Genomic DNA, 23122 nt, shown 5'->3' on the forward strand with positions numbered 1-23122 from the left:
GCTGTTGGCATATTGCCCGACATGAAGAGAAAACTGACCATTGTTTTAAGGCAAAGGCACAAACTATATTGTACTTATATATGTTCAAATAAGGCCATCAAGTTAAAAAAATAATATTTTGATCTTTCATCACGGGAGACAGATATGGTAAATTGTAATAATAACTGCGACAAATAATAATAAACTGTAATAACTGCGGTAAATTGTATTAACAAAATCTCTCAATACGTCATATTCCATAAAAATTCGAAGCCCAATGTTTTCTCAACTTTAACATGTGAAGAGTAGCAATAAGAGTAATTTCTTTCATTACATTCTAAAAGGCAGGTGCTACATGTTTTTGTTGTTTTGGGTTTTTATAAAACGAGCCGAAATGTCTAGGGAATTTTACTGTGAGGTGATCACATTTCCGACAAAACTACTGGCGTACATATACATGAAAAGGTAAAATAATAGTTCAACGACATTTGGTGACAAAAAACAAACAAACAAACAAAACAAAGAACAATGTTTGTTACAGATGTCTTTATTTAAGGTCAATTTGCATAATTGGGTTAATTTTCTTTCAACAAACATGTCGTAATTGTTCTGTATACAATGTATATCGTACGATGATGTGTTGTAAACATTTATTTCATAATGAATGGACGGGTAAACAAACCAATGGTTTGTCGTAACGCCGCTCCACTACAAAGACAAACTGTATTATCTATGTACCAAATACAGACTTCATAAGTCTGTCTGTCTGTCTGTCTGTCTGTCTGTCTGTCTATCTATCCGTTCCACTTTTCATCTTTTAGTCTTTTATAGGTATTTTTTGTATGAATAATTGATATTTTGAGACTTACATAGGTTTGTCTTGAATTTATTCTTAATTAATCTTGTAGTGGTTTCCCCACTTTGAGATCATTTCTAACTCACAATTTAGAGATGCTGCTACATTAATAGGGCCATCAATTATTACGAATAATAACATACAAAGCAATATATAGTATGAACAAGATCATTTATGTATGCGAGACGTAGATGTTCATTATATTGATCACTGGATTATCTGGTCCAGACTCGATTAACTACAGAACGCCACCATATAGCTGGAATAATGCTGAATGCGGCACAATTGGGATCCGATGACATGTGTCAACCACGTTGACCACCTGATCCCGTTAGTCGCCTCTTACGACAAGCATGGGTTACAGAAGACTCTAGATTCTAACCCGGATAAACATGTGCCAACATTTTAACCAGCTAAATTGACGTAATGAAGTAGGGTAGTTTAACAATGTCGACATGTGCAAATAATATACAATTCTGTTTGCTGTTGAATATTGTTTGTGTCCATTAAAATTTCGATAATGCAGAAGTTTGCTTTGCTGTTAATAGTAGGATAATCGCCAATCATAGTAGAATGTCACAGAAAGTGTATAGATGCTGTGGTGATATAGCTCATCACAAGGACTGTATCTATGTAGTGAACAAAGATATCATATAGCCTATAATTCAGTTTGGTTAGTGTAGTGAGTGCATGGTCTCTAACATGCTATACAAACCCTATGTGAGTGATCAATTTAATAATGATTTACGTTTACTTTTTCTGATAATTGCACTTTATGAATCTGTTTACCGCACAGAGCATGTCGATATGAATGTTGAACGAACAAAACTATTCCTTTTTTCTGTCTTTTAATAGGAGGGTAATTGGAACTAACCAGGATGAAGATGAACAATCATTGATTGAATCGGCAAAAATGAGATTTGTTGCAGTTTTATTGTAAAGCATGTTTCAATGTTTTCGGAGTTTTTGACTTCCCAAAAGGCATATTGGCTTATCTTAACTTCATGTATACGTCCTTGTACACTAGCAAGTTAAAAGTATTTACTACATTTTACCGAGTTTTTGCAATTTATGCAATTTTTATCTTCATAATTATGTTGAGTTCTTCGACTACTTTGTGACCCTCTTACTATTTTACGTGGTAGCAGGCATCACTCAGGAAGAGGTTTCATCTTTTGATCAGACAAACCTTTGAAACCCACACAAATACACAACAAATACAAAATGACACTTCTTCATAGACATTATTTTATATAAAAAACAAGTATACATGAGAAGTGCATCTATACAACAAGGCTGCATCAAGCTCGTGTCTCACTAGTAGCAAGCGGACCTAGTGCCCCTTGTCATCCGTAATATGAACAGGATACAGGACATAGAATGTCGCAAGTCACCGATTTTGTCGCGAGTTAAGACTTCCTGTCATCACAAATGACCAGTCCGTGCTGGGTTGCACGGTTGCTGACAAAACCATTTCGTTCACAGTTTATTTCGTCACGTGATGTGTATCCGTATTACTTTACTTTGCGCCGAGTACAGGCACAAGTATCAATCAGACAGTTGTTTCGCGAGAAACATTAAGGTAACAGTGTCACTTTGAGGAGAGGTATCCGCGCCTAAATTATATGGTCAGTTGGTTCAATTCCATTCTGTCCATTGGTGTGAGATTCGGTTCATTCATAATAACATTTCTGATGAATGCATCTCGCTGAAAATCTGGAGCATCCATCATATCGGCCATATTGAGATTTTCTCTCCAAGACAACCTGTTGTCTGGGGTCCATCCAGATATCACCATTGGTGCACCGATGGGCTGTCCATGAAGCATGGGAGGTTGGTGAGGAGATGGGAGGTTGAGTGGGGGCTGGTGGAGAGGTGGGAGGCTCAGTTGAGGGTGGTTCAGAGGCTGGCTCGCTGGTTGGGAATTCATTGGCTGAGGGTACATTGTCGCCTGGTTCCTGGGATCAGTGTTCATAGGTAGTGAGTTCATTTGTACATAGTTCATCTGTTGTGAGTTCACAGGATTTTGGTTAACACTTTGTAAGTTCATTTGTTGATGGTTCATGGAATGTGAGTTCATGGAATTTTGGGTTTTTGGGTACGAGTGCATTGAGGACTGGTGGTTAGGTAGTAAGTTCATGTGTGGTGGATTTATAGATTGTGAATTAATGGTTTGTTTGTTCCCTGAATGAGAGTTCAGGAAATCTTGGTTTATTGGAAATGAAGTCATTGGTGAATTCATGTTAGGTAGAAAATTCATATGTCTTGGATTCATTGATTGAGAAATAATGGTTTGTTGGTTCGCTGATTGTGAACTTACAGAATTTTGGTTTATTGGAAATGAGTTCATTGGTATGTTGTTGTTAGTCTGTGAATTCATATTTAGTTTGTTAACCGATAGTGAGTTGTGGGATTGTTGGTTCCCTGATTGTGCGTTCATGGCATTTTGATTTCTTGGATATGTGTTTATTGGGGGTTGGTTGTTAGGTAGTAAATTTACATGTGGTGGATTCATAGATTGTGAATTAATGGGTTGTTGGTTAGCTGATTGTGGGCTGATGGGATTTTGATTCATTGGAAATGAGACCATTGGTAAATTGTTGTTAGGTAGTAAATTCATATGTGTTGGATTCATAGATTGTGAATTTATGGGTTGCTGGTTCCCAGATTGTACGTTCAAAGAGTTGTGCTGTATTGAAAATGAGCGCACTGTTGATTGGTTTTTAGGTTGTGAGTTCATATTGGGTTGATTCACGGGTAGTGAGTTTATCTGTGGTTGGTGAAATGATTGGGAATTACTGGATGGTTGATTAATCTGATATACGTTTGTTGCTGATTTGTGACCAAGTTGTGAATTCATTGGTGAAAGGTCAACAGGTTGTGAGTTCGTTTGTTGTTGATTCATAGGTTGTGGGTTTATCTGTGGTTGATTGAACGGTTGTGAATTACTGGATGGTTGATTACTCTGATAAACATTCATTGATTCTTTGCCACTAAGTTGTGAATTCATTGGTGAAAGGTCAACAGGTTGTGAGTTCGTTTGCTGTTGATTCATAGGTTGTGGGTTTATCTGTGGTTGATTGAACGGTTGTGAATTACTGGATGGTTGATTACTCTGATAAACATTCATTGATTCTTTGCCACTAAGTTGTGAATTCATTGGTGAAAGGTCAGCAGGTTGTGAGTTCGTTTGTTGTTGATTCACGGGTAGTGAGTTTATCTGTGGTTGGTGAAATGATTGTGAATTACTGGATGGTTGATTAATCTGATATACGTTCGTTGCTGATTTGTGACCAAGTTGTGAATTCATTGGTGAAAGGTCAACAGGTTGTGAGTTCGTTTGTTGTTGATTCACGGGTAGTGAGTTTATCTGTGGTTGGTGAAATGATTGTGAATTACTGGATGGTTGATTAATCTGATATACGTTCGTTGCTGATTTGTGACTAAGTTTTGAATTCATTGGTGAAAGGTCAACAGGTTGTGAGTTCGTTTGTTGTTGATTCACAGATAGTGAGTTTATCTGTGGTTGACTAAATGATTGTGAATTACTGGATGGTTGATTACTCTGATAAACATTCATTGATTCTTTGCCACTAAGTTGTGAATTCATTGGTGAAAGGTCAACAGGTTGTGAGTTCGTTTGTTGTTGATTCACGGGTAGTGAGTTTATCTGTGGTTGGTGAAATGGTTGTGAATTACTGGATGGTCGATTAATCTGATATACGTTCGTTGCTGATTTGTGACCAAGTTGTGAATTCATTTGTGAAAGGTCAACAGGTTGTGAGTTCGTTTGTTGTTGATTCACGGGTAGTGAGTTTATCTGTGGTTGGTGAAATGATTGTGAATTACTGGATGGTTGATTAGTCTGATATACGTTCGTTGCTGATTTGTGACCAAGTTGTGAATTCATTGGTGAAAGGTCAACAGGTTGTGAGTTCGTTTGTTGTTGCTGATTCACAGGTTGTGTGTTTATCCGTGGTTGGTGAAATGATGGTTGATTAACCAGATGTTCGTTCAATGACGTTTTGTCAATGACTTGTGAATTCAATGGGGATGGGTCCATAGTTTGTGAGTTCGTTGGTGGTTGATTCACAGGTAGTGTGTTTATCTGTGGTTGATTAAACTGTTGGGTGGATGGTTGGTTAATTTGATATACATTCGCTGGGGTTTTGTCAATGGGTTGTGCGTTCATATCTGGTTGGTTAACATATTGTGCAGTGATGAGTTTTTGGTTTGTGGATTGGGGGTTTACATGTGATTGGATACGAGTTTGTGTTTCTGTAGACGATTGTGACTGTTTCTTTGTGTATGTGTTCACGGGTGCACGGGTCATAGGTTGTGAATTTAGTCCTTGTTGTTTCATAAGATACGGGGACACGCGTAGAGGTTCCGACTTTGAATCTCCTAGTGTAGTCCTAAAAAGGTGTTGATGGAATGCAGTGTGCATTGGATCACCTTGAGGATTTTGATTACGTGTCTGATAACTCGGCTGACCAGAGGTTTGAGGCACTGGTCTGACATTAGCTGTTTGTTCTACTTTACGCAACGGATTCGAGTCATGTGTAGTTGATGCATGCCCATGGCTTTGGGCTATGAATTTAGATAGGGCAGTCATCATGTTCATTGATTTTCTTGATTCTGCTGAAATATGGCTATGTGAACTGACTGTATCAGTACGAGGGACATTCCTACCAGCTATGTTCATTGTAGGGTTTGTTTCAATGGTATGCCATGTGCCGGGTGCACTATTACTAGCGTGTTGATTATATGAGTTGGGGGTCCCAGGTGCTACTTGACCCCCTTGATACCCCTGTCCTCCACCTCCTTGAGTTCCTTGAACGCCTTGATTCACCTCAATTACGTGACCTACTTGAGCGTTTTGACTCCCTCCACCGTGCATTGTCTGACTGTTACGGCCTCCGTAGCCTCCTTGACTTGCCCTACTTGCATGACCACTCACACGTGGTACAACTACTTTTGGGGAAGTTCCGTCTGAAAAGATAAAAATGGAGGTGAGATGTAGGTACGTTTTGTTTACAGACAGCTGCATCATTTATCTCACAAGTGACTTTCATTACTAGTGGATTGTACACCTCAGCCAGACCATCATTAAGATATTCATTACACTGTGGGAGAGCTGGTGTCATCTCAGCCATCTATTCCAGTGAACTGACCTCCCGTGGGGTAATTTATAGGAATTTTAGTGAACTTTCCATTCCATTAAACATCAGGTCCAATCATATACTATATAGTATAATAAATAAATAGGAATATTCAATAATAAGGCGCAGGCTCGATGACCTGGTCGACTCATGTCATCGTATCCCAATTGCGTAGATCGATGCTGATGTTGATCACTGGATTGTCTGGTCCAGACTCGATTATTTACAGACCGCCGCCATATAGTTGGAATATTGCTCAGTGCGGTGTTAAACAACCAACCAACCAACCAGGAGCCACAACTGTTGACATTTTGTATCTCTAATGAGATAAATAGTGCAACAGCGTAACAGAGACACCTGACTGAGATTTGCATTAGTCGTTGAACGTTAGATGACCATAGATTGTGTTTGATCACGTGTTTTTTTGCAATGATGTCAAAGCGGCACTTGTGCTCGTTTCCAACTGAAATCACATGAATCCTATGATTCACCACAATATTTGTAGTATTAAATGCAGATGATACAGTGTTATTAGCCACAAGTGCTAATTATCTACAGCTGATGGTATACTCATTTCATTCCTATTGTATACATTCGATAATGAAATATGTTGATGATTAGAAGAACAATTAAAAAATGGTCGTAGTGTTCTGAAAAGTTGATTCCTGCAAATACCTTGGTCGAGCCATTCCATAAACGAAGCAAAAATGGACAGAAGCAATGAATGCTATGTTATACCAAGGACGGAAATGAAGGTGATCACTTGAACACAGATGGACCTTTTGGAGAGTAGGATTATTGTCAGTCCTACTTCATAATTGTGTGTTCATAGAAAGCTCCAGTTAAAGGCACCACAAGGAGGATATTAACAAGGACGTCAAGTCACGATCGTAGATTATTATTGCCTTTTGTACTCTCCATCACATGGCGCATTTCACCACCGTAGATCAGCCAGGGGCGATGTTTGACAACGACATAATTTTAAGCCATGTGATTGACAGATTAATGCTTCGTTGTTGTGGCCAGTACACCAATTAGATTAGCTTCATGCACGATGCAATCGGTCAGGTGTTCTCTGTAATATTGTTTTTGTATGTATCAACATATTACTATCTTGATAAATGGAAGAAAATGATAAATGGCCAATATATAACAAAAACAATCTGTAGTCTATGAAATAAAACATGGCACAAAAACTGAGTGCTATGGTCGTATGATGTTAACAAGGGCGGTCATTGTCAAGGTTCTGGCATACAATCCTGCAGAAATCACATAAATGAATAACCGAGCACAATGTCACTAACTGGCGTAACTTCCGCCAAGTGCAATAACATCCCTGACACTCCTCCTCATTGAATGTATCAGACGTTGAATTGGACTCGGAGGTATTGCGTTCCATTCTTGATGGAATTGAAATCTGGACTCAGGACTACGGCCGAAGGTAGTGTTGTTACCGCCTCTTGAAGTAAGAAATCACAAACGGCATGTGCACGATGTGGCTAAGCATTGTTGTCCATGCAGACTGGCCATGTGTTCAGAGGATGGTCATCGAGATGTGGTACAACCCTGTCTAGGATGTCAGTGATGTACCGTCGCCCAGTCAGATTTTGTCTGATCGTCACAAGGTGAAGTTTACAGTTATGCGAGAGGTGCCCCCTCACAATCAATGCCCCCCGCCAAATGATACTTGCTCCAAGATATTTCGTCGTACATGTGTAGTGTTTCTGCGGTGCGAAACACGTGCTTGGCCATCTGTCATGAACAAAGAATTCAAATTTCCGACCAGTGAAATCTTCCTCGTGCCCTCCAGTTCCAGTGACGGCGAGCTTGACACTAAGATCCTCGTGCTGCGTTGCTCCGTTGCTCCAGGGAAGTCGGACGTATGCTGGGTCGTCTGGCTCTATTCCCGAGTTGGTATCGGTCTGTTTGACAAACGACAATGTGGAAGCCACTTGACATGAATGAAGGGCTGTATCCTGCTTCGGAGTTGTCACTCACGGAGTTGTCACTTGACTTGAACGCCGATGTCTTCTGATAGTCATGACAGCCAGCATCTCTTGCAATAGCCCTTAATAACATGCCAGCATTCAATATACCAATAAACCGCCTCCGTGGTGTAGTGGTTAGAGCGTCCGCCCGGAGAGCGGAAGGTCGCAGGTTCGATCCCCGACCGCGTCATACCAAAAGACGTTAAAATATGGTACTTGTTGGTCCCTGCCTGGCGCTCGGCATTAATGGGTACAACAAGGACTGGTCGGCTCGGAGTCAGTATAATGTGTCTGAGTGGGCTATTCATGCTTCACTGCGGCATGGTATCTCAGTGGGCTAGCACTATAAACCCAGCTTCAGTCTGGGCTAGTACAAGCAGCCGCACATACACATGCACACGCATGCACGTCGTCATATGAGCGAAATATTCTCAAGCACGACGTAAAACCCAATTTCACCTCACCTCACCGTATACCAATAACTTGCCATCTTCGAGTAGTTGTCCGTTGAGGAGGTCTTTTATTTGCTTATCAACAAGGAAATTCTTTTTCCAATTTATTATTGCGTTGTAAGAACAGTTCACTGAAATATGCTGATACTTGATATATCACCGGTACACGTATTGCACGTGATTCTTGCTTGTACATGCATATCTAAAACCAATATATGGCACGCCCGCAGGGTACAAAAAATCATTCACACAAACTTAATAATGGTATGAATTTAAGCGGCTCAATGGCGGTTAACTCATGTGTTGCGATACTTTTGTCTGTGTGTATATATACACATGGTACTACTAGGTACAGACACATACACACAGACACACACAGACTCACGCACACACACACACAGACATATGTATATAACTCTATGAAACACTTACGGTCACAGGTGCACTTCGACTGATGATATACTGTTCCGGGGGCACATTTCCTTGTCATCAATTTTCCATGGACTTTCTCAAAATACATGTTTGGCCTTTGCAGGTTCGGTGACAGGTTTGGACAGATCTGACCTGAAACATGACAAGTAACACTCATGATCATGATACTGGCAGTTGGTGTACACGGCTGAGGCAACTGTTTACCCCAGTGGTATATCTGATTAAGTCGTGTGGTTATGATGTATGGGAAGGGTAACTGAACAAATATCCACATCTATTCTGGAAAACCAAAGTCGATAGGTCTAAACATGTCTACACCAAACCTACACGTTTCGCTCTTACAGCTGCTGGGAAGTATCTGAAAAAACAGAAACACCAGGCCCTGATTTCTCGAAACAAACTTAAGGTTTTACTCAAATTTCAAACTGAGTTTGACAATTTGAAACAACTGAATTTTTAACTCAACTGCATTTTTAAAATAAAAAAGCCCAAACAACTTAAGTATTCTATCCAGTAAAATCAAATTGCCTAATATGTTTGAGTTTAATGTCGATTTCAGTTCTTTCTGGGAAATGCATTTTCCTGCCTTTTCTCAAATTTGAGTAAAAACTCTAACTTAAGTCAAAACTCAGACTTAAGTTTGTTTCGAGAAATCGGGGCCTGATGGTTGGATACCGGAAAACACCCTATACTGTTTTTATATTACAATAGTTCTGACTATATTAGGTATGTGTCATATGTTCTGTATTGCTTGTTTTCTCACTTATTGAGTGTCAGTGTGATAATCTCTAATGTTTTGGTGATAAAGTAGCTTTTCTTCAAGTATTTAAAATGTACAATTAAATAGGTATTTTCTGTCATGGAATAGCTCATTGAGAAAAGGTTCAAGGTTTGGGATTACACAGAGAATTAGTCCAAAATTATTTCTCTTTAATCTCCACCCAATTCCACCCTAAGCAACTGTAACATATCAGACTTGGAGCCGACTTATTGTAACTAAGGGTAAATGGAGGCAGGTGGTTATGAGTAGCTATCACTATACATGTATCTTAATATGTCATAGAAGATGAATTTCAGTGTGTCATAATCTGTTGCTATTATGGGAAGCATTGTGAATACTACTAACCGAAAATTAATGGTCAGTATTCAGATCAGAATACGTTTCAAGTGTTATTTAAAAAGCAAAGTTTTGCTGAAAATTTGCAAAAGCTAAGCTAAAAGACTGAAAAGTAAACGTAGGTTTACCATGCTGTATGAACGTTTGGTGTGTACATAGGCCACTTGACATGTTGACAAAAGCCCAGGTAAATATCTAACACGTTGAAACCAAATGAAACCACTTCCAAATTATCAAATCGTTATTAACGTCAAAACCTCTGCTGCTGGAATACAGAATAAACTATTGTAGGATATAAACGTATTACACATACTGACGAAGTAATGCCATTTTACACATATGACACATATTCCTCGGTCCGATAGTTGAAATCAGTCACTCCCTGGTCATAGTGTACCTAGCAAAGCACATGGCATTTCATTCTGTACGATATCATGAGTTGACTACCACGCTTTGTATTTCCATAATAGATCTCTCTCTCTGACTTCAATCGGTCACACCCACCCAGGGTGGTGTTTTCTCCTCTTATAGAAAGAAGAATACACACGAACAGTTGTCGTATGTAGATAAACGATTATGTACCACGTTCATTAATATCAAGTAGTATCAATTATAGCATATGAAATACAGAATCTAGTTACCAATAAGCTAGTCAACAGTTTAACGTCACATGATGTTACGTTACCATACGGAATGTGAACTGACGGAATCACAACATATGTCATTTTAAGCAAGTTCTTTTCAAGGAAAATAAGTCTTGGGACTTCACCAATTCATACTCACAAAATATGTCCATGTGTCGTTATCGAGGTGGACCCGATTTCATTAACGTCTTTGTAAGACAATGCATGTAAATGCCACTCATTTATTAAATATCCATCATGACAAAATATCTTCTCTTATCATAACATCTCTGCTATATGGTGAGTTCATTATACAATTCCGACTGTAATATAATATAAACTAGCGATTTTACATGGTGTTTGCTAAACCTGACCCAAAACCCCCATATACATAAAAAGGCAACTCAAGAATTCCTAAGAACAAAGTAAGAGTTATATGTCAAATTTGGAATTGTGTCACTCAAAACGTGTCGTTCATAAACTTCTAAAAGCTTCGATGAGGTCTTGAATGCTCTGAAGCTGATGAAACAATATTTTAGCAAGAGACTTATGGTGGTCTCTGAAACCGTGAAATACAACATACGCTCGACTGAATCTAAGGCCTAATATGGAGAGTTGAACTCATCCCTCTTGTCATTCAGGTTTGTGGCCTTGTTTTATCTCTCAGAATATCCATGCCTCTATGCATCAACATTTAACACGGAGTAGGAGGTTTAACAAGTCTCCTTCATTTCTGGTGGGACAAAGTCATTGAAACTGATTGATGTACCCTAACAAATTCTCATTTTTTTACTTTGCCAATGCCAAAGGGAATTTCAATTTCCAAATACAAAAACACAGATAAGCCATTGGTGGAGCCTTCGGCTTTATATTCCACAAAACATTGCAGAGAACATTCAATCATGCAAATGCAAAACACTTGGTTCGACACGGAAACCATACTGATATATTGTTTTGTGTTACCCATATGTTCACGAAGCACGTGGAGAAACATGTGTTTCTCTTTGTGACAGATTCGTGTAAATCCGTCTATCTGAAGCACAAAAGCCAGAGAAGGTATTTTATGAACTTAGTATTTATCAAAGTAATAGTTTTTCTCTTGTCAGACACGCATTACTGCAATTAATCGCTAACATGTCAAATACATTTCCCCTGACAGTGTTAACAATAGGCTGGAGACAGTGATGAATGTATGACGAATGTATTGTGTAAATCCATCAGATTGTGAGATGCAGATCTTCCTTTGTGTTGATGCACTACTTCCTGATATGTGTCATGTCAATTAGTATTATGTCATATTTCAAGGAAAATAGAAAAGTTGAAGTTATATGTGCTGGACATACAATTCGAGTTTCTGTTGTTGTACGCTCTAACGACTAGATACTCGGACACATAATGTTGATAGATTGATTAAGACCTACACAGCGCTTCCAACCCCAAGAGTGAGAGAAAAACATGGGATGCCGGGGTCCAAGGGCTGCCCTCAACCACCGGGTCTCGAAGCCCCCTGAAGAAAAAGCATAACTGTAAATTCTGTTCCCAGTTTGGCGTGAAAATTTATCAGTTTTGCGATGAAAGTAATAAACGCGTGAGTATGTATGAGAGTTGGCAGGTATGTCTATATGGAAGCAGATATTGAAACAAGCGGAACTCCACCAGTATTTTGGGGGGAATATAAACCGTTAAACATGACTGGTGACTTTACTTATGATACATGCACATGTCACAGAGGATGTAACCACGTTACAGGTTAATCCTTGCGTAATGCCCTTCTTTATCCTACCCAACTCTTCCGTCAAAGGTTGCAACACATTAAAGTCTTGGGTATTTACAAAATTAAAAAACCCAGTTAACACAAAACATTTTCGAAACATTTTCATAAGGTTTCAAAATAGTTTTTCAAAAACATTTTCGTCAAAATGTTTTTGGAATGTTATAAAAATGTTTCACAACAAATCATAATGTTATTGAAATGTTTTTGGAATGTTATTAAAAAACGTCATGCTATAACATGAGTGAAACTATTTCATAACATGCCATTGAAACATTTTTAAAACGTTGCAGAAATGTTGTGCACGAACATGTTTGATGAAATATTGTCATCACGTTTTAAAAACATTGTGCACACATTTATGCCATATCATACAAATAATGTCTAAATCTCTCAAAAATACTGAAAATGTTTTTGAAATGTTTTCAAAATGTTGTTCAAAAACGTCATGCTATAACGTGTTTGAAACTATTTCACAACATATAAGTGAGATGTTTTTAAAACGCTACAGGAATGTTATGCAAGAACATGTTTAATGAAATATTGTCATCACGTTTTAAAAACATTGTGCACACATTTATGCCATATCATACAAATAATGTCTAAGTCTCTCAAAAATACTGAAAATGTTTTTGAAATGTTTTCAAAATGTTGTTCAAAAACGTCATGCTATAACGTGTTTGAAACTATTTCACAACATATAAGTGAGATGTTTTTAAAACGCTACAGGAATGTTATGCAAGAACATGTTTAATGAAATATTGTCATCACGTTTTAAAAACATTGTGCACACATTTATGCCATATCATACAAACAGTGTGCGAAATAGCCACTGGCCCGGTAGCCCATGGCTAGTTAAAATCCAGTCGGGCCAGTAAATCTCCACAGTCACTAGCCCGACTGGCAAGTGAATTTTCATGGGATCATTTTGTAAATATATCACTCTCTCCGACTTGTTAATTTATAATACACTTTTAAATCATGCAAGATTATGGCCTGATGAAAATGTTCATCATATTATCAGCTTAATAATGAAAGCCGTGCCATATCATACAAATAATTTGTAAATCTCTCAAGAATACTGAAAATGTTTTTGAAATGTTTTCAAAATGTTGTTCAGAAACGTCATGCTGTAACATGGGTGAAACTATTTTATAACATATGATTGAAATGTTTTTAAAACATTGCAGAAATGTTGTGCAAGAACATGTTTAATGAAATATTGTCATCACGTTTTAAAACACTGTTTATGTTGTAACGCTGGTGTGACATAAACAGTACATACACTGCAATCACAAACCATATCTCACTCAGCCACGTTCTAATGTATGACTTGTCATTAAAGTGCCTTAAACGTTCCTGAAATGTTTTAGCCGGATCTGTCATCACATTTAAAATGTGTTTTTTTATTATGACTTGTTCTTAAAATGTTTTTAAAATGATATCACACCTACACGTTTTGATAACATTTTTAAAATGTTGCGACTCAATGCCTTATTGTTACTGCGGGGAATGACGTCACCCTTCACGTCATAATTTTGCACCCGCCATCTTAGTGGAAGTTTATTCAGGACCCTACGACCTTGTCATTCGACTCATGGTGCAAAAACTGGAACTGGATCATCGTCGTGACCTCGGTTGCGGTGAGTTAATTTTACAGTCACTATTTTCATGTTTATGTACATTTTGATATTCACTCGATTAAAATACTGTGTTACTCAAAAGTAGCGATGTTTTGAGAAACGTGATTCAGTGTTATTAGGCTTCCAACAGAGAATCCCGGTGACAGGGTTTTTTCGACGATGTAAGACAAAAACGTAATTTTATTTTACTAACCTTGAGTGAAAAGGGATATATTCATTTATTTCACACAAAAAATATCAAGCGTTTCCTACAAAAGTAGCGTTGGTGATATCATATCGGCGAAACTGTTGCTGATCTCCACATCTGGGATTTGTATACTTTTCGCTCCGCCATGCAAGTGGCGTTCACGTGGCTTCCTGTTTATATCTGGTATGTTGCTTGTCACCAGCAGACGACAGATCTTACAGATTTTTTGCTAAATTTGTTATATAGGCAATTGATTTGCATCTGAAGTGGTATTAACGATCTCGGATAAATAATATTGATAGTTTTTGCATCCGCCCTACCAGTGAAACTGTTTATGCACTCCGATCGCGCACGTAATCCCCCGATATAGCGCGAGCAATGTAATCGTCGAAATCACCACAACATCGAATTCAGCTCGCTTTGGATATATATTATATCGTTGTGAAGAATGTCTAAGAGAGTTTGCACCTAATTAATTTTATGTTACATAAAAGGATAATTAGGCTATCAAGAGCGAGCAATATGTGTTCAAGCAGAGTTCAGTAAGGCGGTTAATGCCGCTATTACGTTCGGTTTTCGATCGTAAACGTATGCACAAGCCAGTGGCCCTTATCGTTGTTAATTTTTTTCCATGTTATTTCTGAAAGATATTTTTTTAATTTAACATTGCAGCTAATTTTCATTTTTTTAAACTATGACAATTTTGCTCGTTTAAGTCGTTGGAAAGTTGCATCGATTTTATACCACGAAAATGGGGAATCGAAATAATTTCGAAATTAGTTTCTGATCCACATGACTGTGGGATAGTTACTGGCTGTCATAGTGTGTGTATGTTATAAAAACTATTTCTTAAAAGAAATGACAGACGCATTCTTGTTAATTAACACTGACTAAACTAATTGTTAAATGACCATCTGCTGGGTTGTCGGATTGTTGTTTGTCCACTATTACCGCATGTTTTCAAGTGCTATACTGAAGCAGAGACGATATAATAAATAATATTTAGTGTGTTTAATAAATAATATTTATTATATGGTCTCTTATTAAAGGTACTGTGTTTACACTGTGTATTCTTAAATTTTCCCCAGACAAATTAATTAATCGGTTTTGGATAGATGTATTTCCCTTCTAGACAAGAGCCAGAAATAAACGTGTGGCCCACGCTATAACGGGGCGTTGGCGATGACTAGTCCTCGGCTATGAGTTGGCACTGTATGGCCACTTGCTATACCACAGTGTATGGCCACAGTCTATCACAATATATTGTCAGTGAGGTGATCAATGATTGGTGATGATTTACATAAAAATATTGATCTAATTGCTTTTGCAGGAAGAAGATATAAACAATGTCGAGGTATGACACCAAGATATAAGTGACATCGTTTGAAACCGTGTTGATTAGGGTTTTTCATTATTTTTCATGATACAGTATTCCATAGTGAAAATGGCGTGGTCTCAGTTTAGTAAATGTTGGACCAAATAAAGTTGTTACAATTCTTGGTGAAATGATGTTTCGGTGAAACCGAAAACATCGTGATCGAAAACTGAAGAATCTGGTTACAATGTTCGCAACGAAATCGTACTGCAGCTGCAACTGTTCCGCGAGTAAGGCTTGAATCATGTAGCTAGTTACAAAAGATGTGTAGACTAACTAGATCTACTTTATATGCTTTATGGAAAACGGTTTAATTTATAACTTGTGATAATGCGGAACATTGTTATTTTCATTGCAGAAAGGGCGAAAATGAGACAAGCATTCCAGGATATACAAACACATGATGGATTTATGGAGGAATACATCAAATAATCCAGGAGCTGTGAATTATGTAAGTGCAGCTGTTAAATACCATTGTCTATAAACATGTTGATATATTTTGGGCTTTTTATTGCAAGATTTGATTTGTACCTGTACCCAGCCTCTGACCAGTAAGTGAGATTCTGTGCTTGCTACATCTTTGGTATTCAGCATGATTCTGGACATTACCATATCAATCATTACATTCCAATAGTGTGTCCATGTCCACCAAACACGTGTCTGTACAAACGTGGTAGAAGACTTAGTCTCCTGGTTAGTGTCACTTGGCTTGAGTAAATATCACATTTCAAGTACCTGCTTAAGATTATTGAAAGTTTTGTATATTTCAGAAATATGGATGACTGCAAAAGCAAAGAAGAAGATAATGAAACAAACTGAAAAAGTGTACACGTTTCCTGAATTATTAATAAAATTGTTCATTACAAGTCTGCCATTCTTTTATCTGTTTTGGTGTCCTTGTAAAGATTAACTATCTATGTCCATAGGGACCTGTGTCGCTTAGAAACAGCGTTAGAAAGACATATAGGTGTATAGACCCAACCCTATTATATAGTAAAAGGGTTGAGTCTAGACATCTATATGTCTTTCCAACGCTGTTTCTAAGTGAGACACGCCCCTATGTATATGTCTAACTATTTGCCACGGACATATTCTGTACATTGTTAACTGTTAGTGTTCTACGTTTTGTTCCAGTGGTTTACGTTTTAAACAAAACACCACCTAATTGTTATCAGGGCTATTCTATATGTTTGAAAAGTTAAAACTATATGTCTAAAGGAAATGTTAATAAAACGTTTCCAGAACCATACAAAATCACATCTATAAAACGTTTTCAGAAAACTTTTATGGATAATATTCACTAAATGTTGGAGAAAACATTGCTGAAACGTTTCTGGAACCATACAAAATCACGTGAATAAAACATTTTTTTAAAACATTTCCAAAACATCTCGAAAAAACATTTCAGGAAAACATTTCTTATAGTTAAACGTTTTTTGAAAAAAAAACATTTCTGGAACCATACAAAATCACGTGAAAACATTTCCAAAACACTCGAAAAACATTTCAGGAAAACATAAAACCTTATAGGTAAACGTTTTTGAAAATGTTTCTAAAACATTTCTGGAACCATACAAAATCACGTGAATAAAACATTTTTTAAAACATTTTCAAAACATCTCGAAAAAACATTTCAGGAAAACATTTTAAAAACCTTATAGTTAAACGTTTTTGAAAATGTTTCTAAAACATTTCTGGAACCATACAAAATCACGTGAATAAAACATTTTTTAAAACATTTCCAAAACATCTCGAAAAAACATTTCAGGAAAACATTTTAAAAACCTCAAAGTTAAACGTTTTTGAAAATGTTTCTAAAACATTTCTGGAACCATACAAAATCACGTGAATAAAACATTTTAAAAAATGTTTCTGGAACATTTGACGAAATGTTTGGGGATATTTTTAAAACATTTTCGTGTTAGCTGGGAAGTCGCATTCATTCGTAAATACAAAACAAGTAAAGATGTTAAAAAGGATTTTTGTTTTGTTTTGTAAAAACACTTAAAAGTGTGACAATAATATTAAGTGGCACAATTCAACAAATTTTCGGCCAATAGGAGAAAACGTTTCTCTATTACAAGGGGGTGTTTCCCTGTGACGATTACCCTGGCAAGCTAACGTTTATAATTAAAATATAAAAGTGAAACATTTTACGTGTACTCCTTGCCCTTACCCTCGACACTGGAGACAAGTCATGCAGGAATTCTGGCTGTTTCCCGATACATTTCACTGATTAATGCATATACTAAAATATTGCTGTGACAGCACATTTGTGTTTCTTGTTGTAGTTCCCATTTACAAAAGATACGTTCTTACATAGTTGAATCTAGCAAAGCCGAATATCTATGTGGAAAGTGTGGTTGTGCAAAGGAGCCTTGACATTCCCCAATGTGATTCATTTAAATTGTGTTCAGATGATACCGGGCGAGAATATGCACAAAAATTAGGGGAAATAACACACACGGGAAAGGGTTGGGTGAGGGTTCAATCCACCAAAGAAACACATCTATGATGATGCTTCTGTCACGAGTTGCAACAGATATTGCTCTTCAAATCATAAACGCTACATAAGCGCAACACACACACACACACACACACACACACACTCTCTCTCTCTCTCTCTCTCTCTCTCTCTCACACACACACACACACACACAGTGAGTGAGTGTGGTTTTACGCCACTTTGGCAATATTCCAGCAATATCACGGCGGAGGACACCAGAAATGGGCTTCACACATTGTACCCATGTGGGGAGTGGAACTCGGGTCGCCGGCGTCACTAAGAGAGAGAGAGAGAACGCACAGAAAGAGAGGCACACAAACAGACAGACACACACACGCATACGGAGACATATGTACATTGTTCCAATGATTTATTTCCTCATACAGAGATTTCAGTTGAATTACACAATAAATGCCACAATTTGATAAAATATATACGCGAAAGTACAGGATGCGTGCAAAAACATAATTATACTAAGAAGGAAAGAGGACGAGGAGGTATAAATAGTAGAAATAGCTCGATAGGTCCCGACAATCGAGGATGGCATCCAACACATACTTGCATCAAGATATATGGCATAGGAAACAATAGTTCCGCCATTGCCTTGTGATTAACAGACATGCCACTTTAAGCGCGGTGGAGTATGATTATTGAAAGGGGTTATATATAGTTGTTGACGAAAACGGACGGAAAGTTATATATCAACTGTTACATTACATGACATATACTTAATGTAGGTGATGACCGCTAGTAGAACACACATGTTATTGCCCTGTTTATATATTATACGACTCATCTTGTTACAGGTTTTCGTTTATGTAACTTAACTGCACTGGGCCTAGCAGATGGGTTAACCAGGGTATAAACAGTGCTTAATATATGTCTATGAAAACAATGCTAGGTTTGAGGTAAAATGTCCAAATATAGAGGATGCATAACGTGGTCAATTTGCTTCATTTGAATAAATACGCCAGGCCGCTGTATATTTCTAAATCTACAGAACAGCGGAAATGCTTAGTGATAGGTGTTCACCCTGTCTATGTCTTTTCATAACGATAATGTCAGACATCTCGTCATATGACTTTTAACAAACTTCACACTGATGAATTGCTGTCACCATAAATACGTTAGTCACGTACAAAGCAATGTGACCATAAGAACCGTTTCATATCATTCAGCAAATGTCCCTACTCACACGAATTGAACCAGCGGTACTCACCAGCAGCGACGGTGAACAGAAACACCGACAGGCATGTTCCTATAAGACCTGGCTGCGCCATTGCTCCTCTCACCTGTTAGAACATTTTAAATATACATCATTAGATTCACCCACATCGACCTTTGTTACATTTCTGTGATTTATCAGTGTGTCGGTAAAGCAGCATTTCATGCTGTTGTTGTTTGTAATATTGGTCTGTGGACAGGAACAATCAGTTTGAGTGTCAGTAGTTTTGAGTGTTTGCCTCTTGGCTTTGACCACAGTCAGAATTGTTCTAGCTATATCATGTCTAGCTGCTAAAGTTCGAATCTGATATAGAGAAACCAAGTTGTGTCTGTCATGAGCAACTCCGCCGTGTCGGTCCAACCAATGCAAAGCACTTGCTTCTGAAAACAAGGTTAGTCAAAATCTATTGTAAACCGGCTCCTCACACAGTAACATACGTGTATATTCCTTTAATACAATGCTGTTCTGACGCAAAGCCAGGAGTTCGGCTATACTTTTTAAGACTTGTTTGGGATATTTTCATTCTTACATGGATTTATGTGCTGGTCACCAAATTGAAAGAGACCGTGCGATGACATACGTGTGTTCACTATGTACTGAAATTAATGTGACAGAAAAGCTTTGTTTAAGTATTCCAGTGTGACAGCTTATACGATATAAATGTATGGTGTTCATTTATATGTAAAGTTGTATAGCTGATGACTTAAATGGGGTAGATGATGTAGTCCTTGTTTAATTTACAACCTTTGACATCTCGCTTAAATCTTTGACTATGTTGTCAGTTTGTGTAAATGCTGCACGAATTTGTGATTGTCATTTACGCAAACGGATGTGGTTTTGATGAGCTCATAGACAAAGGAAGTCGTCTCGGTGACAGGTGCGATAAGATAATTACAGAGTCAGAGAACATAACATCAGTCCGAGTTCTCGACATATCCCGTTCCAGACTGCCCAAAGAAACGTAGTCAAAGTGAAGAAATTAAGAACGACAAGGAAGTGTCGTCTCCTGTCATCCTGTAAACTCAGAAATGTTTTCTCTGTGTAAAAATAACCTGTCACAAGGTCCTATAAATACGAGACGTCATCCCCTTTTTTTCCTTGTGTAAGTATGCAGGATACATTGTTCATGTCACAATGCCCATTAAATAAGTACGTGATCACTGTTTTCTCCTTGTCTAAACGTGTGCATAAATCTGCCCTCATGTGCTCATGTTTAAGTCCTTCTGCAAATGTGCAAACATCTACATATGTCCTTCCACAATATGGTAAAAATACGTACGTGATCATGTTTTCTCCTTGTGTGAATGTGCAGATACATGAAAATGCCTTGTGCCAATGTCCTTTACATAATGGCGCTATAGCGTTTTCTCCTTGTGTTAATGTACCAAAGTCCTCTATTTTATTGCGGGATCATGATTTATCCTTGTGTAAATGTACCAAAGTCCTTTATTTAATTGCGGGATCATGTTTTCTGCTTGAATGTACCAAAGTCCTATATAATGGCGTTATGATGTTCCCTCTTTGTTTGATTGTGCCAATGTCCATTATGCAATGGCTGGATGATATTTTCTCTTTGTGTAAGTGTGCTAATGTCCTTTATGTAATAGCGGGATAAGATTTTCTCCTTGTGTGAATACGCATATCCGATATGTCCTGTCATAATGTCTTATTAATGAGTAAGTGATCACTGTTTTCAAAGCAGGTTCCGTGAGTCATGATTGATGAGTGACATACATCACATGATCAAGCGTGTACATGGTCAGGAAGAGAGGGTTAAACTGTCCCAACTGTGATGATCCAGACCATATAATTGCAATACGCAACAACTGTGACTCTAGCATGTGACAGTGATGCATGGACAAATACATCAAACATCCTTTGTTGTTTCATCTGATTGCGATGAGGAACCAACGCCTCTCTTTTGAATGCTTGTAATAAGTACTCACAAGAAGCAGCTAATACGGTGACATGTCTCCTTAATAACAAATATTTTTTCTTAGAAATAATGGAAGAAATTGAATTCAACGAGGCAACTAAGTCAAGACAAAGTTCTAAAATGTTCCCAGACATTATTGTATGTACCAGAAATGACATTTATGTTTTAAGACAACATACTAGTTAGTGTCGGTACGGGACATAAACCATCTCCACTTTTTTATCTTGACAAAACATGAAAAACATTTTTACATTTGAAAAAATGTTTGACAGACAGATCAATCAGAACTTTTTACTTTTTACACTATGTCTTTTCATTGTGTGAGTCTCGAGTGTAATGTCCTCAGTCTCTGGTACACGTCTACCAAGCTAATCTGTGATCTTTTCAAAGCTTGTCACAGGCTGTTTACACTTTCACGGGTTCTTTATCTATCGCGTGTTGGTTTTGAGATCATGAGTTACATGGAATGACGAGTACTTGACAAGGACATACGGTACCGTGAACTTCGTCATGGGCAATAGTTTTATGTTTCTTAATATTGAATATTTCATTCCAATTTCTCAAGATGAGTGTTTCATCTTCTACCATTCTATCATGAGTAGGAGGTAGCCGACGTAAACTAAATCATACGAAGCGGGTTCGAGTCCCGTAGGAGACACATTTTTTTCTGGGTAATATCGGAAAAAAATCTTAATCTTTCAAAACATTAAATAGTTTCGTCATGAGTACATTAATAGAAATTTGGATTCACAGAATGTAAACGTGAGGATCGTGCGAAAAATCGAATGACGTAAAGAAATGTTTTAACAATAGGGAATGTAATGGAGCATTAAAATGTTGATATTTTTAACTTTGATGCCTAAATATCATGGAATCATATACTTGATCACATATATGTTTAAGATAATGAAACAAACTCGCTCATTCTTACCACTCTGTGATGCTGATGCTCCCCTCACCAACAAGTCCAGGAACTAACGAATGTTCTCGCCAGCCCCTGCCTTTATCGCTTCAGGGGTAACCATTGCAGACTGACGTCACACCTCGACTTGTCAATCTTATTGTTTCCTACATTTTATGGCATGTACATGAGAGGATCTTATCAGTGCTTTTTTATTTGGTTAACATTTTATAGAAGTAAGCCCTAGAAAGTTTTAGAAAAAAATATATTGGCTTTGATTTCCAGTGCATGATATTCTAGTACGAGGCATCAATCAGCGCAGTTAAACCATGACGACGACGTCGTGTTGTTGTTACAATCGTGTCTAATCTTGAAATTCAAAGGGATATGTGAACATCCATTTTAACAAGTACTACTGGCTCAATGAAAGGTCAGTTTGCATACAAAAGACTATGTTATCCGTCATTGAAATATTCTGTCCCGATTGACATTCCACTCCCACGATAGCACGTGCACTGTTTCCTTTTCATCATGTTTTTAGTTAGATATACTAGCATAATTTTACTTTGCTTAATATAAGCAAACTAGCGCGGATGAATTGTACACATCCAATGAAAGCTGTTTATTGTGAACCAATCGAACTCGATAATTCGCCCAGGGCAGTAATACGTTATGGCCGCTACGAGACTATGGGGAGTCATTGGATATGTGTATCTATGGTGAACGCTACCTGCAAACCAACGGGTCACGTAGATTTGTGAGGCGATAAAACACTAGCATGATAAATTGTGATAAGTAGGTTCTCTGTTTCGTTGTAATCACGACTTTGCGCTGGAATACCTCTCTTGGACTGTTTAGTTTGTTGCACGTTTTTTTTGTTGAAAATAACAAAAATGCCATTGTGTAGAGTGATACTTTATAAAAGTAATTGAAATATATTCCCTGCACATACACACCTGGTTCCGATGC

General features: G+C 37.7%; 1 protein-coding gene and 1 long non-coding RNA gene across 4 annotated transcripts; one reads left to right on the forward strand and one right to left on the reverse strand.

Moving 5' to 3' along the window:
* Window positions 1–2069: 2069 nt before the first annotated feature.
* On the reverse strand, window positions 2070–22243 carry LOC124278158 (protein PF14_0175-like). 2 transcript variants are annotated; one of them, XM_046713893.1, is made up of 4 exons: window positions 22184–22243; window positions 19315–19383; window positions 8870–9002; window positions 2070–5827 (listed from the first exon to the last, which is right to left on the reverse strand). In XM_046713893.1, the coding sequence occupies exons 2-4, from the start codon at window positions 19369–19371 to the stop codon at window positions 2457–2459; spliced, it is 3561 nt and encodes a 1186-aa protein (XP_046569849.1). In that variant the 5' UTR covers window positions 19372–19383; window positions 22184–22243; the 3' UTR covers window positions 2070–2456. The 2 variants fall into 2 exon arrangements, with proteins under 2 accessions (XP_046569849.1, XP_046569848.1); XM_046713892.1 differs by having other exon boundaries at window positions 8870–9001; window positions 19311–19383; window positions 22184–22240.
* Window positions 13940–16451, forward strand: LOC124278159. 2 transcript variants are annotated; one of them, XR_006899007.1, is made up of 3 exons: window positions 13940–14023; window positions 15944–16036; window positions 16356–16451. It is a non-coding gene; the product is annotated as an uncharacterized LOC124278159 (long non-coding RNA). The 2 variants fall into 2 exon arrangements; XR_006899006.1 differs by lacking the exon at window positions 13940–14023 and having other exon boundaries at window positions 15864–16036.
* Window positions 22244–23122: the final 879 nt, after the last annotated feature.

The sequence above is a fragment of the Haliotis rubra genome, unplaced genomic scaffold (genome assembly GCF_003918875.1).
Source record: "Haliotis rubra isolate DU_JTF1 unplaced genomic scaffold, ASM391887v1 Scf232, whole genome shotgun sequence".
Taxonomy (NCBI): domain Eukaryota; kingdom Metazoa; phylum Mollusca; class Gastropoda; order Lepetellida; family Haliotidae; genus Haliotis; species Haliotis rubra.

Coding starts and splice junctions, on each gene's coding strand:
- LOC124278158 (XM_046713892.1), bottom strand. CDS start 19,371: ATGGCGCAGCCAGGTCTTATAGGAACATGCCTGTCGGTGTTTCTGTTC. Junction 9,002..19,310: donor TCTGTTCACCGTCGCTGCTG/GTGAGTACCGCT, acceptor GTCATGTTTCAG/GTCAGATCTGTCCAAACCTG. Junction 5,828..8,869: donor GTCGAAGTGCACCTGTGACC/GTAAGTGTTTCA, acceptor TTATCTTTTCAG/ACGGAACTTCCCCAAAAGTA.